Raw genomic sequence first — 15,336 nt, forward strand, 5'->3', positions numbered from 1 at the left:
TTGAAGCTGCTACAACTGACATGACTAACTAGCCCAACTCGAATGGTGAATTGAAGAATCACAGTACTTGTAAGAGAACATGTTACGTGCCTAACCGGATCAGATTGAGAAAAACTCCCTTGAACACATGGCTCTAGTGGGAAAATGATATATCTCAGCCTCTAATATTGCAATGAAAGAATATGCTACAGTACCATACAAATGTTGGGTAAGCTATCGTTGCAAAATCCAACCCAGTCTCCAGGAAAAAGAGGACCCAGAATTGTTCAACTAATGTTAATATTATCTCAACGCAATTATTACTGTCTTCGTTCGATTAAGAGTTCCCCTTGAGGGATTTTTGCCTATGAATGTATACAAATGTACAGTATAATACCAGCAAGCTTCAAGCACTATCTCCACCAATCTGGCACTTTCAGCCTCCTGTTTCTATGTACATCAAGTTTGGTAGCAGGAAGCTTGTGCTTGACCTGCCTCCATATCATGTTTACAGCATCACCCTTTTTCGGAGGGTACTGGTACTCAAAATGATGGGTAATGTTCTTCAGATAGCCCCACATTTCAAGCCATCTAGCTTTTGAAACGGTCCTGAGCTGATCAAGCATGTATCCTTCTTTCTTTGCCTCATGGCGTGAGAAAAATATTGAGAACTTGGTATAGTCCAATTCATCCTCGAAAGGCAGCTCAATTTTGTCACTAACAATTACAGGAACACAATGGCTAACTATAGCATCAAAGAGGCGGCAAGATGATGGGGTGTCCCCTGCTGGGTGTAGACAGAACTTTGAGGAACGCATCCCATTTGTTGACTGACATCAAATAAGATAACTATAAGTAAATGGAAGAATCAAAGGCAAACATAACGAGAGATTAAGGGAAAGGGGGAAGGGGGTCAGAACAAAAAGGAGCAAATCGTTGGAGAGGATGAGTCATCTTTAAGTTAATCCAATTTATTAGGTGGGGGACTATTTTTTTATTCAGGTAGGCGAGGGACTTTGTGGAATCTCAACTGCAGTGGTACCTTGTGAGTTGTGATAATGTTAAGTGACAGAATAAAAAGGCAACCAACACATCAGGGAAACTAAAACTGGAAGGTCAACGGACACAGCCAACAATTAAGGATCCAACATATGGCATTATACGAAAGTACATTGGAATGTGATCTCATATTTCCAGTTGTAACAACAAAGCGATACCCCCCAATTATACATAATTAGTTTGTATAACTAAACAACTTACTTCATTTACACCTTTCCCCGAGATTCCTGCTGCTTCAAAGACAACATCCTTTTGACCACTTAACATGTCTTTCAATTGCTGACGGTCTTTTCCATCCTGCAGCATAAACAGAGTCAGAACAATTTTTATCGTTTGAGAATACAAGATTTTTCGTGGAAAAAAGAAAGAGAACATTATTCTCAAATGATTTGATTCAAATAAATCAATCTCTTGAGTTTATATGATTGATTTATTCAGAATTCAAATAAGCTTACATCTTTCCTGTCTGTCCTCCCCCGGAAGAAAAGAAGCTTTGTACGGGACTCATATGGGTCAGAAATGTCATCAGCTTCAAAAGTTTCAACCACGTGTGCATATGGGGACACTACATCTTTCCTCAAATTAGACACAGTGGGAGGAGGACGACCAAAATCTGCAACAATGAAAATAGCAGCATTCACCTTCTCCCGGTAACGCTTGAAAGCATTTGGATGATGCATTGGGATCACATGATCCCGACCAGTAGACCTCTTCCAATGTTCAGACTTTCGTAAGAAATCAACAATTTCAGCCTGTTAGAAGAACAAAGCCAATGCAGAAAAAGAACAAGTATCACAGGGAGGAAAACTACAATAACATTAGTACTTCATCTCAATTCTAAACTAATCTAATCTGCTAAATGAATTACTTCTCCGATATACCTATCTTTGTGCAAACTAAAATGACTCTTGAAACATCAATCCTAATGTACACCAACACCATAAAACTTAATCCCAAAATGTTAATATTGTCTATATGGATGTTTTATCATCCTTGTGTTCTATCTTCACTAAGTTCATTTGGATTCCTAAAGTTGTAGGTTCTTTGACATAACTCATCTCCCTGTGAGTTTAAGTTTAGCTCGCCCTATTAACTCTTCCAATCATCGTTTTAGTGTTGCACCTATTCATTGGTGCATTTGTAAGTCTAGGTACAAAATGGCTAAATCAGCTTCAGGTGACCACCTATCATTTTATCCTACATATAGGCTAATTGTACCTTCTATTGGGTGATCATAATCTAGTCTAATCTGGTATGACCATTGACCACACATTGATCTCAATTTACACATTTAACACTCATCCAGTAGATAAGTTAGACATTTGAAGCCCAACACTCACAGGCCTGAAAATTGTTATATTAAATGCTCTCACTTTGACAGGTATAAAACTTCTTGATCCAGAAAAGAATCACTTTGACAGGTATTTTTTATTGTAAAGCTCCTCTATTTAATTGATCTTATTCCAATTCTCTATGTTACATTTTCATTTATCATATCATCCATTAGGAAGCCTAAATATCTCTACTATCAATTAAGAACATTGCCCCTGGATATATACTAAGCCCAGATAACTGAATGGCACCAGTTCTGCCTAATCTCACTTCAACTTTATATTTCTTAGGGGTCGTTTCGTACAATGTATTAGGAGAAACAATACATGCATTGTGGTATTATTTAATACTTTGTTTGGTAGCACATGCATTAGTTATACACCCTATTTGGTATTATAGGGTGGTATAACTAATACATCCAAATCCATGGTATTAGTAATACCATGCTTTTAATACATGGGATAAATATGGGTAAAGACCAAAATATCCCTGAAAATTCCCTTTAAACTTTTTCTTTATCTTTTCCAAAATACCCACCAGTTCATGGGAAGTAGTTTGAATTCTAATCTAGCTTGTGTTTCTGAAGGAGAGAAAAGAGAAAAAACAGACATGAAAAGAAGGGAAGAGAATCTGAGAAGTGGCAGTGATTTCATTCATACAACATACATCAAAAATATATAATACAAATAGTTTGAAATATCCCTAAAATCCTGGGAACATGTCTCCTAATGTTGTCCTGAAATTATGCACCACCACACACTACAACCACCTTCTAAAGATCTAAAACTTACAGCAAAATAATCTAGAGATTACAGCAAAAAATTAAGACCAAAACACTGCCTAGCTGACACCCGTTAGCATCACTGAAAATAGCATCCTTCATCACTCCTCCTTGATGCAAGTGCTGCTTGTTACTCCAAGCTTAGATCTAAGAACCTCGAATCGCTGTTTCTGTAGTGCTTTTGTAAAGATATCAGCTAGTTGGTCTTCACCACAGCAATGCAGAATCTGAACTTCATTCTCTCTTTCAGCTTCTCGAATGGAATGATATTTGATTTTAATGTATTTAGTCTTTCCATGAAAGACTGGATTCTTTACCATAGCAACTGCAGACTTGTTATCACAAAGGACTTCTGTTGCTTTGCTTGGCTGAAACGCCAAGTCACTCAAGATTTTTCTCAACCACAAAGCTTGATTAACAGCCCCTGAGGCAGCAATGTACTCTGCTTTAGCAGTTGATTGAGCCACAGACCCCTGCTTCTTTGTGCACCAACAAATGACACCTGATCCTAGAGTGAAACAATATCCGGAAGTGCTTTTCATGTCATCTTGTGACCTAGCCCAGTCACTATCAGTGAACCCCAACAATTCCATAAATGTGGTTCTTTTATAGAATAGACCATAATCAATGGTGTCCCGAATGTACCTCAAAATTCTTTTTGCTGCTTTGAGGTGAATTTCAGTTGGTGAATGCATAAACCTTGACAACACACTTGTTGCGTACATAATATCAGGCCTCGTGGCGGATAGATACAATAAAGAACCAAGCAAACTTCTAAAAATGGAAGCATCAACCAAATCGGATTCATCCTTTTTTGTTAGTTTCTCTCCTGAACTACCGGCGTACTTACTGATTTGCATTTGTCAAGGCAAAACTTCTTTAATATTTCGGCAGCATATTTCTTCTGAGCAATAAAAATTCCTTGAGAAGATTGACTAACCTCCATTCCCAAGAAATAAGTCATCTTTCCCAGATCATTTATGTCAAAAACCTTCTTCATTTGCTCTTTGAAGTCTATGATAGACTTTGTGCTGCTGCCAATCACCAACAGATCGTCAACATAAAGGGAAACTACAAGAAATTCATCAGTTTGAGATCTGATATACAAGGTTGCTTCATTGCAGCTTCTATTGAACCCCAAATTCAGTAAGTAACTATCAAATCATGCATAACAGGCCCTAGGTGCCTGCTTTAGGCCATAAAGTGCTTTTCTTAACAAGTATACCTGATCGCCAGATCCTCTAAAACCTTCAGGCTGCTCTACATAAATTCTCTTCAAGAAACCCATTAAGAAAAGCAGACTTTACGTCCAGTTGAAATACTTGCCACCCCTGGTGTTCAGCAACTGCAAGAAGCAATCTGATGGTGTCAAACCTTGCAACTGGTGCAAAGGTTTCAAGAAAATCAATTCCATGTTGTTGTGCGTAACCTTTTACGACCAGCCTTGCTTTGTACTTGTTGAGTGAGCCATCCGAGTTCAACTTAGTTTTGAACACCCATCTAGTTCCAAGAATTTGCTTGTCGTGAGGTCTCGGTACAAGCACCCACGTATCATTCTTGTTAATCACATTGAGCTCCTCCTCCATGGCAGCCCTCCATTCTGGAATTTGCAATGCATTGTCTACACTTGTTGGCTTCAATATAGCAACATTGCATCTGCTATATGTGCCTTCAATTGATCTGATACCTCTTACGGCAAAATCATCAGAATCTTCTTCATCTGGAATTGATTCTTCTTCTTGGACACCTTGTTCTTGATTAGTGATCCGTAAAGGAGAAACAACCATATTCTTCTAGTTCAACGTAGAATTCTCATCAAACTTAACGTTTCTACTCACATGTATTTGCTGTGAAATAGGATTTAAAATCCTATAGCCTTTCAAAGTGCTGCTATAGCCCACAAATATTCCAACATCGGCAATTTGATCAAGTTTATCCCTTTTAACTTCGGGAATGTAAAAGTAACATATGCAGCCAAACACTTTAAGATGTGAGACTGATAGCTTGGATCCAATCCATGCTTCATATGGTGTCTTTCTTTCAATGGCTCTCGGCAGCAATCTATTCTAAAGATAGACAGCGGTATTGACAGCTTCGGCCCATAACACCTTAGGCAGCCCTTTCTCAAATAGAAGACACCTAGCCATATTCATAATGGACCTATTTTTCCTTTCACTTACACCATTTTGTTGTGGTGTGTAAGTAACAGTAAGTTGATGCTGAATTCCTTCTTTCTGAAGGAAATCCTTAAATTGATTGGAAGTGAACTCAGTCCCATTATCAGACCTTAAGATTTTTATCAAAGCGCCACATTGGTTTTCAACAGTTGCTTTAATTTTTAGAAAGCAGCAAATACTTCAGATTTTTGTTTCAAAAGAAAGTATTTGCTGCCATTATAAGGAGTGCTCATAGGTCCACACACATCAGTGTATTAGTTGGAGCTTTTTAGTAGTACGCCAGGCTTGATTCATAGGAAATAATGATTGACTTAGCTTCCCAATTTGACAAACTCCACATACATTAGAGTTTTAGAGTTTTCATTTATGGAAGGCAAATCAGTCACAAGTTCCTTATTTGGCATCATTTTTAAAGACTTAAAATTGATGTGGCCAAGCCTTTTATGCCAGACATAACTGTCATCTTGTATGCCGACATAAGCTCCAATCTCAGTATGTTTCCAATCAAGAGGAAAGCTTCTATTGAGCATTTTGACTGTGAGCAATTTTGTGCCAGTTGGATCCATAATTTCACATGCTTTATCTTTAAATAGTAGGGCATAATTGTTATCAAGCAACTGAACAACACTAAGAAGCTAATTTGAGGAACAAATAGTACATCGGAAATAAGCTTTATACCTGAGAGAGTTCGAACAAGCAACTGCTCCTTTTCCCTTTGCATCTAAGTGTCTGCCATCTCCAACTCTGACTTTGGAAAAATAGTTTTTGTCCAAACGTTCAAAGCTATTCAAATTAGCTGTCATATGATGTGTACATCCACTATCAACAAGCCACACATCATGATCTTGAGATGCTATAGTGCATTCTCGAATAATAGAAGCTGCAAACAACTTCTCTTCGTAATCTTCAACATTTTCAGCAACTTGAGTTGGCTGGACTTGAGCTGGTCGAGCTTGATTTGTTTTGCAGACCTTATCCACATGACCAAACTGTTTGCAGACCTTGCATTGAACTCCAGGTCTGCACCAACAAAACTTCTTCGTATGATTGGTCTTATTACAATAGGGACAAGGTGGATACTTCGATCTTCTATATCTCTCTTTGTTGTTATATTGCTCCTTCTTCTCCTTGCCATGTCTTCTATTTAATTTCCCTTTTAATTCACCATCTGACTGAGCTATAGACCTTTGAGCAGCCACAAGAGCAACTTCATTTGAACTCTCTTCCTCTCTAAAAGCTTTTCTTTGCTCCACGGCTTGAAGAGTGTTGGATAGTTCATTCAACGTGACATAAGACATATCCCAAGTATCTTCTATTGAGGAGATTTTTGCTTCGAACTTCTCTGGGAGTGTCACCATCACCTTCTCAACAATCCTTTCCTCTTCTACTTTTTCTCCCAACAATCGAATTTGATTAACAATTTTCATGATCCTATCAATATAATCTTTCACCTTTTCAGTCTCTTTTATTCTTAACATCTCAAATTCTTTTCTCAGATTCAATATTTGCATTTGTCTTGTCCTGTCACTCCCCTTAAATTCTTGCTTCAGCATATCCCAAGCTTCTTTGGCAGTTTCACATGCCATTATCCTTGTAAAGATTGATTCGGAGACGGCTGTGTGAATGAAAGACAATACTTTTGGACCTTTTGCAATCTCTTCTTCACGATTTCTAATCTGCTGAAGAGTTGGGTTTGCTCTCAAAGGTTCTGGAGCATTGTCTTCCTCAACATACTTCTATAAACCAAGACCTTTCAAGTATGTCTTCATCTTTACAACCCACACTTGGTAGTTCTTGCCATTAAAGATAGGAGGTGAAAGAGAAGAGCTAATGGAAGCCATGAGAAAAGAAAACTGGACAGAAAGAGACTTGAACAAGTTAAGCTTGTTGGGTGATCTTTGCTGTGTTTTTTTTTCAGAAAACAGTCCCTTAAAGATCAATCTTGCTCTGATACCAATTGAAGGAGAGAGAGAAAAAACAAACATGAAAAGAAGGGAAGAAAATCTGAGAAGTGGCAGTGATTTCATTCATACAACATACATCAAAAATATATAATACAAATGGTTTGAAATATCCCCAAAATCCTAGGAACATGTCTCCTAATGTTGTGCTGAAATTACGCACCACCACACACTACAACCACCTTCTAAAGATCTAGAACTTACAGCAAAATAATCTAGAGATTACAGCAAAAAATCAAGACCAAAACACTGCCTAGCTGACAGCAGTTAGCATCACTGAAAATAGTATCCTTCATCAGTTTCGTTTGAATTCTGATCTAGTTTGTGTTTTCGAAAAAAGCGTGCACTAGAAATAGCTAGGAAAAGCACAGCTTGTTGAAAAATTATAAATTGCGAGTAGACTTGAAAACAAAGGAGAAATGATGCTAAGGGGGAGTTTTAAATTGTGTGATTCCAGTGCTAGATTGACTAAAACTAAAATGCCAATGAATTTGGCTAATTTCTTCATCTTAAGGAAAGAGCATATAGAAAATGATCTTGTCTTTTGGGAGGACGTTCACGAACCAAATTTCTTTGAGTATTTCTTTTTATTTATTTCATGTTTTATATTTATATACTAGTATTTATTGTTGTTGTTATATTTATTTTCATGCCTTATATTTATATAGTATGGATCACTTCTTCCCAATTTATCAAGATGACAATTTCTCCTCAAATAATTTTAAGAGAAAATACCAGTCTTATTTTGTTTTTCATTTTTAAAAATGAATAATAAATCTTTGTCAAGAAACCATATGAAACAATAGAATGTGAAGGGTATTTTTGTAAGCTAACAATTTTATTTTAAAAATATAACAATGCATATTGTTTTTAATACATTAAACCAAACATTGGATAAGAAATAACCTTAGCATAACTAATCCCAGGTTTGCTAATCTCAGCACTACTAATTTTGGCATTCCTAAATCACCCTATTTAGTCCTATTCTTATACACTCTATCAACAACCGACCCCTTATTGGGGTTAAACATGCAATGTATATATCTGGTTTAACTCCTACTTATTTTGAAACCTTAACTTCTTGGGAGTTTCCCCTCAGTTCAAGTTTCTGGTTGATTTTAACTTTCATTAATTTCGTCAACTAATAATATCATTTGCAAATAACTTGCACCATGGAGTTTCATCTCATACACTTGGTTATTTCATCCATAAGTAGCCAAACAAGTAAAGCTAAAAATAGATCCTTGGTGTGAACTCAGTTATGAAAAGCTGCTTTATATCCGGTTGTTTTCATGCTTACAACAGCTCCTTAGTACATCTCCCTTATGAAATTTATATATTTAACACGGATTATTTTTATCCTCCCACACCTACGAAAGAGTTTCTTGGCAATTCATCATATGTTTTTATCTAAGTCATTGGATACTTTCTTTTCCTACAAATGTCCACCAATCTGTTAGCAAAAGTATAACATTTGTTGTAGATCCTACCACCATAAATAACAATTTATTCATTGCCACCCTTCTAAATCTCTAAGCCTATGCTCTATCATATTTTCTCAAAATTTATAGTATGACTCATAAGTTTATTACTATGATATTCTTTATCCAAAAAATTATTACCACAATCTTTCACATAGTCTGATATATCTTTTCTCGACAAGGTACACTATGAAAAGCTCGTTATCATTTTATATCGAAACCATGGTACTCTTTCTCTACTTATTTGTCATTTTTCCTCGGTAATATAATATTAAATAGCTTAGCAGGTTACTATTTAAACCTTCATAGGGATGTCACTGCAACAAGAGTATTTTTCGAACCCTAATATTTCTATGACATCCTTAAATTCTACTGATCTAGTTTTATGAGTGTAGCCAAGGCTTTGCTCTTGCGAAACATACAAATGTGTAGTGTTATCCTTGTAGTTTGAGTTAAGTAATTGATCAAAAATAGAATATATATATCTTCTTTTTTTGATAAAATAATATATTATATCTTATTTGTGCTCACTATCTATTGTCAAAACTTGTTGGGCAACCTTTTATTACACTTAACAAGGTTCAAATCATTACTCTTTTTCTCTCATGTGTAGTAGGATTTACTTCTTTCCCCACTTCATGCATCCTTTTATTTTTTTTGGATTAAGCCCCACAACATTTTACCAGGCTTGGCCAATAGCCATTTTACATTTCCTCTTTCCCTTATACTCTCCAAAGGCTTTACCATGTTCTGACATCTCATAACTTTTCAGACCAGCAAAGGATGGCACAAGCCTGCACAGCTTTCTTACTTGACTAACTCAACTAAAGAGGGACTCTCTCCCACCTCAATGGTTATACTTGGGTCCTAAATACTACTATTGCTCAATCAATTGATATTGTATGTACAGAAATGATTTGGCCCCAAAAGAATGTTTGACTTTAATGTTTCTCAAAATCAATTAACAACTAATACATCAACTCCTCTTCCAAGTTCCTACACTATGGAACATCTCTCTTTTATTTTACTATCTCTTGTCAAAACATTTGAGGGTCATCTTATAGTTAACAAGGTTCAAGTCTTTATCCCACTTCTCTATTCAGTGTATTGGATATACATTTCTTTCTACTTATGCATGCTAAATTTCAAATAAGACATCACCTCGAACTTCACCAATAGCTTGTTTATTCTCTTAACTATCTTATACTAGTCAAAGGTTTCATCTTCTTTTTTTTTTTCATATTTTCATGCGCCAATCAAACAAAAGACTGCACAAATCACTAACTTGACCAATCCAACCAGCAAGGAACTCCCACCCATTTGGCTTCAGAAGAATGCTACTTGAATGTTTCTTGGTACCAAGTCACGGCTAATTCTTCCAACACTATCATGGTCCCTTTGCAAATATTCCACGTTGAATGGGCATAAGAATCCCTCTAGTATTTTTATCTAGTTATTCAAAGGTAATGGTTCTTTGACTGACAATGTTCATGTAGAACTTTATATAAAACCAAATGAATGCATATACTTTGCAAATTTTATTGGTCCAAGTGTTCTGATAGAAACTAGGATGCAGAAGAGATAGAGAAGGAAATATTACTGGTTAAATAAAGTACAAGGATCTTAAACACTATATTAACTAATAACCAAGTCCGTATGGAGTGGACAAATCTCCAAATATAAAGACTGATAATATTTTTCTTCTGTCATTAGAATTCTTCCAGATTCTCCTATTTAAACTCAGACATAAGCAATTACTGTTGTAGATAACTACTACAGATAATTACTGACAACTACTAATAGATAATTACTGACAACTACTAATCGATAACTACTAACAACTACTAATAGATAACTGCTTCTATTCTATCTGAACCTAAGGAACTAAGTTACATTATCTTCATATGTTAAAGCAGCAACAATCTTATCAGTCTTATCAGTGCATTCCCCATGAAAAATCGCCTTGTCCTCAAGGTGAAAAGAAAGAGACTGTGTGTTCTCCTCTTGCATTAATTCCAAAGATGCAAACGTTCCAGGTTTGCAGCAATGACCTGGGGCAAACTTGTCTCCACAACGATAGCATAGGCCTTTTTCTCGGTGAATTTGTTGTTCAATATTTAGAGGACGAATGTTTGGAAGCGATGATTGTTGAAAAGAGCGTACTGGTTGACGGGATGACTGAAAATTAAAGGATTCTTGAACCGTTGGAGAGGAAGTTCCAATTGATGAAGGTCGTGATATAGAAGTCCAATCGGTTACTTTACTGGACTGATTTGTTCCACGTTTTCCTTCATATTCTAAAGCCAGACTCATTGCCTTATACAGAGATCGAGGCTTGTGAATCCTAACGTCCACGCGAAGGTCTTCTTTGAGCCCACTAAGGAAAACTCCAAGCAGACAATGTTCTGGCTAGTTTTGCATACGAGCTGCCTGTTTTTCGAATTCTTGCCTATACTCAAACACTGATCCAGTCTGTTGGATTCCACACAGGTGTTCATTTGGATTATGAAATTCAGCAAGTCCGTAATTTTCTTGCATAATTTTAACCAACTCATCCCAGTAATAGATGGTTCTCTCACTGTTAATCCAAGAAAGACCTAGTGCATCTCCTTCCAAAGACATTGAAGCCATATCAACCTTACAATTATCAGGTGTTTGATAATTTTGAAAATATTTCTCTGATATTTCTCTGCTTTCAGAATCCAACCTGTTTGATAATTTTGAAAATATTTCTCTGATATTTCTCTGCTTTCAGAATCCAACCTCTAGGATCTTCCCCCTCATACTTTGGAAATTCCATCTTTGTGTGAGGATGCCGATAAGTTTCTTGATGCTTCCAAGTGCTATCAACCTCACCTTCTTCCAGTGAAACTTTAGATTTTCCTCGTTGATTTCGACTGTTTTGTGCTTTTTAATGCAGCCAAAGCATCCATGGCTTCCAATTTTGTTGCTATAGTAGTCAGTTGTTGGCTGATCTTATCAGTAGTCGACATGATAGGTTCGCTATGGGAAGCGTTAGCCCGTGTGTTAACCATGGCAAATCTTACTGCTTTGATACCAATGATAGAAACTAGCATGCAGAAGAGATAGAGAAGGAAATATTACTGGTTAAATAAAGTGCAAGAATATTAAACACTATATTAACCAATAACCAAGTCCGTATGGAATGGACAAATCTCCAGATATAAAGATGGATAATATTTTTTAGAATTCTACCAGATTCTCCTGTTTAAACTCAGACATAAGCAATTACTGCTGTAGATAACTACTAAAGATAATTACTGACAAATACAAATAGATAATTACTGACAACTACTAATAGATAACTACTAACAACACTAATAGATAACTGCTTCTATCCTATCTGAAACTAAGGAACTAAGTTACATTATCTTCATATGTTAAAGCAACAATCTTATCAGTCTTATCATGTTCCTTCCCTAAAACAACTTAACTTTTAGATGCATCTATTATTTCTTTCAACGAAAGCAGCAATTCTTCACCACCATATGAATGAACAGTGAAAAGGATCTCAAGAAGTCCTTTTTAATGAGCACCTCCTTGAGCGAGTCAAAATGCTAGTATGCTCCATAACTTTCATAGGTTAACCAAAATGGAGCACATTAGCATCAACTCACACGAATCCCTTTATTTCAGAACACTTGACCTCCTCTCCTTTTTGTACGTCCCAAAATACTTGACCTATGTCCTTAAACAGAAATCTTTTTCATTTAACAATAATTCAAGAAAATATAAGTTCCAGGATTTTAACACCTAGCAATTTTCATCAACTGATGCTACTTTTCATGTTTAAAATTATTGTTGCACCCTGTTTTCTGACTTCAATATAAAGTATGCTCATGCTCAAACCTCTATTCATCTTCATAAGAGTCTAAATAGGTCGAGTTTTCCTAAGTGGAAGGAGTGTGGAGTTAACAAAATGTACATAGAAAATTATCTCAAGTGTCTTACCAAACATGTAGTTGAATAATTCAAATAGCCAGCTTCTTTAAGCTGCTCTATGAATTGCTAGAAGCCTTCGCTGTTCCACTGTCACAGGTAAATTGCCAGACAACGTACAGTCAGGTTTAAGTTTTTAAGGGTCTCATTAACTAGAATTTGGATTTCTAACAGCTATTATTTTCCAGGTTGACCATCTTAAGTATGAGGTACAATATTTTCTCTTTAGTTTTTAGATAAGCTAAGTTAAGCTTATTAATAATCGAAAGAAATCATGTATTCAAGAAAAACACTAAAAGTAGAGAACCTGTATAAGAATATGATCCTCTACAAAAGATAATCTCCCATACATATTGAAACCTCATGGGGTACATAAAAAGAAATGGGAACAAAATGCTATTCCTCAACAAGATTTCTTGTTGAGAGCTATGATATCTTTTTCTCATCATATACTTGTGAGGAACTGTCTTGTTGCCAATAAAATGTCTGGTAAAACAGAAACGATACTTACAAAGATCTTCTTTCTTTTCAATTAACAGGACATATTTACAGTTGAAATATCTTGGCCCTAGAGTTTGACTCTAACTAATAAGTCTCATAAAGAGAAGGAAGTGTGGTAATGTAACTAACAGAAAGCCGTACAGAGGAAAAAAAGCTCTTACATAAGCTTCATTGGAAAATCAAATCTGACAAAAGCAACTAATCGTTTTGCATTCCTTATCAATACTCCCTCCCTCTCAAAATCCTTGTCATAGTAAAAATATCTATCCCAAAAATATTTTTAAGTTTAGAAGTTCAAGACAAAATTAATTATTTTTTCCATTTTACCCTTAGTAATTGTAGCTGAAAGACTACAAATACCTCAATTATGGAAAATACATAAGTAAACATTCAATGAAGAGGGATTTTATTTAAGATAGAAATAAGGGTAAAATAGTCAAACACACCTCTTCTATTACGGGGGCGTGTAAATGAAGAACACAAAAGTTTTTTGAGACAGATAATATACTAGAAACAAATCATCACTCAGCTACACCTCAACCCAAACTATTTGGGTCGGAGATATAAATCCTCTGTGTATTAGGTAACAGAAAGAGAGGTTCTAGTGCACAATTATGCTTAATTATCAAGGAAAACAAATGAAAAAGAAAAAATTGCACTTGTCTCAGATGGAACTAATGTTAAGTGTAAGGACAAGAACAAAGCATTCAAGAGAATTACGACAATAAAATCATTCTAATACGAGAATCATTAGAGATAAATTTGAAGATGCAAATCAGACAGAAGATATCATGTGAATAAGCAAGCTCAAAAGAAATAAGTCCTTAAGGAAAAACATAAATAGTAGGTAAGAGATCACCTGCAATTGATCATCAAATTTGACCTCTGAATCATTCCCATGTCTATAGTAAGTATTATAACTCAAGGAAGAGAAAAAAGGCACAAAAAATACATCAGCTGATTCTGGATCCAAAACCCTAACAGCCTCTCGGGTTTCATCATTACTTGCATACAACAATGAGGCCAACATCCAATACTCCACACTATGTTGTTTCCTCAAACCCGTATATTTTGGCCACTCTGGCAAAGTCTCAATAGTCACAGGAGCAGCATTATAATGTGAGCCTTTCAACAAACCAACGTTGTATTTCATCTCTAGATCGTACATGTAAACCTTCAGAGGTTCCGATTCAGTGAAGCAGGGCGTAGCTTTACTCAGCGGGGAATCGAATAGCGAAAAACTTGATCTGTAATCTATTCTTCCCGTGTACAACAATGAACCAAACAGAAACAAAATGAACACTGCTAAACACACTAAACTCTTACTCATTGTATCTTTCACTTTCATTTTTTTCTCTCTAATCTCAACTTCACATTCAATACTTGTTCATGGAAAAGGTGCATAACAGAAAGATTAGATCCTAAGGAATCAAATTTGGGCCAACTCCCACTATCTCTCTATCCCCAATAATTAGGTTAAAGAATGGTAAACGTTCCTATTTTCAAATTGATCCCCTTTCATTTATTTTTTCCAAGGATCAAGAAGATCAAAATTATAATAAGTTCTAATTAACTTAAGCTGGATCCCAAACTCCATTGGAAGGAATCTTTAATTTCTGATTGGTGTTATATTATTTTGTTGTGAGCTGTCGTTCACGATGGGGAGGGAGAGGAGTTGCAGGAGCAAAATGAATTTGAAAATTTTTGGGTTGAAAATTGAAATGACGAAAACCTCCCTATTTTAATGAGCTATCAACAAAAATATTTAAGGAGATTAAAGAGTGGGAAGAATGTTGCTGCATCCCGTTATACCTTTATCCCATACTAAAATAGTTACTTCAATGAGCAGAATTTTATTTATTTTTTTTTTATTTTTTATCTTTATTATTAAATAATAATATAAAGTAAAAATAATTAATCTAGAGTTTTAAAGAGTCATTAATAAAGTTAATTTAATAAGAATATATTCTTAATTAAAAAAATTACTGGTAAAGTTGTTGTAACTGGTAAAGTTGTTGTCATGTGACCAGGAGGTCACGGGTTCAAGATTTGGAAACAGCCTCTGGCAGAAATGCAAGGTAAGGTTGCGTACAATACACCCTTGT

At 35.7% G+C, this 15,336-nt stretch overlaps 1 protein-coding gene across 2 annotated transcripts; it reads right to left on the reverse strand.

The window, feature by feature from the left end:
* Positions 1–134: 134 nt before the first annotated feature.
* LOC107870864 (probable arabinosyltransferase ARAD1) lies at positions 135–15,054 on the reverse strand. Of its 2 annotated transcripts, none has more exons than XM_016717543.2 (4): positions 14,091–15,054; positions 1,494–1,790; positions 1,240–1,335; positions 135–809 (listed from the first exon to the last, which is right to left on the reverse strand). In XM_016717543.2, the coding sequence occupies exons 1-4, from the start codon at positions 14,577–14,579 to the stop codon at positions 393–395; spliced, it is 1,299 nt and encodes a 432-aa protein (XP_016573029.1). In that variant the 5' UTR covers positions 14,580–15,054; the 3' UTR covers positions 135–392. The 2 variants fall into 2 exon arrangements, with proteins under 2 accessions (XP_016573029.1, XP_016573030.1); XM_016717544.2 differs by having other exon boundaries at positions 1,494–1,763; positions 14,091–15,026.
* Positions 15,055–15,336: the final 282 nt, after the last annotated feature.

This window comes from Capsicum annuum, chromosome 5, assembly GCF_002878395.1.
Source record: "Capsicum annuum cultivar UCD-10X-F1 chromosome 5, UCD10Xv1.1, whole genome shotgun sequence".
Taxonomy (NCBI): Eukaryota; Viridiplantae; Streptophyta; class Magnoliopsida; order Solanales; family Solanaceae; genus Capsicum; species Capsicum annuum.

What these genes read in the sequence shown, in the direction of transcription:
- LOC107870864 (XM_016717543.2), bottom strand. Translation starts at nt 14,579, where the DNA reads ATGAAAGTGAAAGATACAATGAGTAAGAGTTTAGTGTGTTTAGCAGTG. An exon ending in AATTTGATGATCAATTGCAG is followed by an intron (nt 1,791 to 14,090) that starts GTGATCTCTTAC and finishes TTCTTCTAACAG; the next exon opens with GCTGAAATTGTTGATTTCTT. An exon ending in CGGGGAAAGGTGTAAATGAA is followed by an intron (nt 810 to 1,239) that starts GTAAGTTGTTTA and finishes ATTTGATGTCAG; the next exon opens with TCAACAAATGGGATGCGTTC.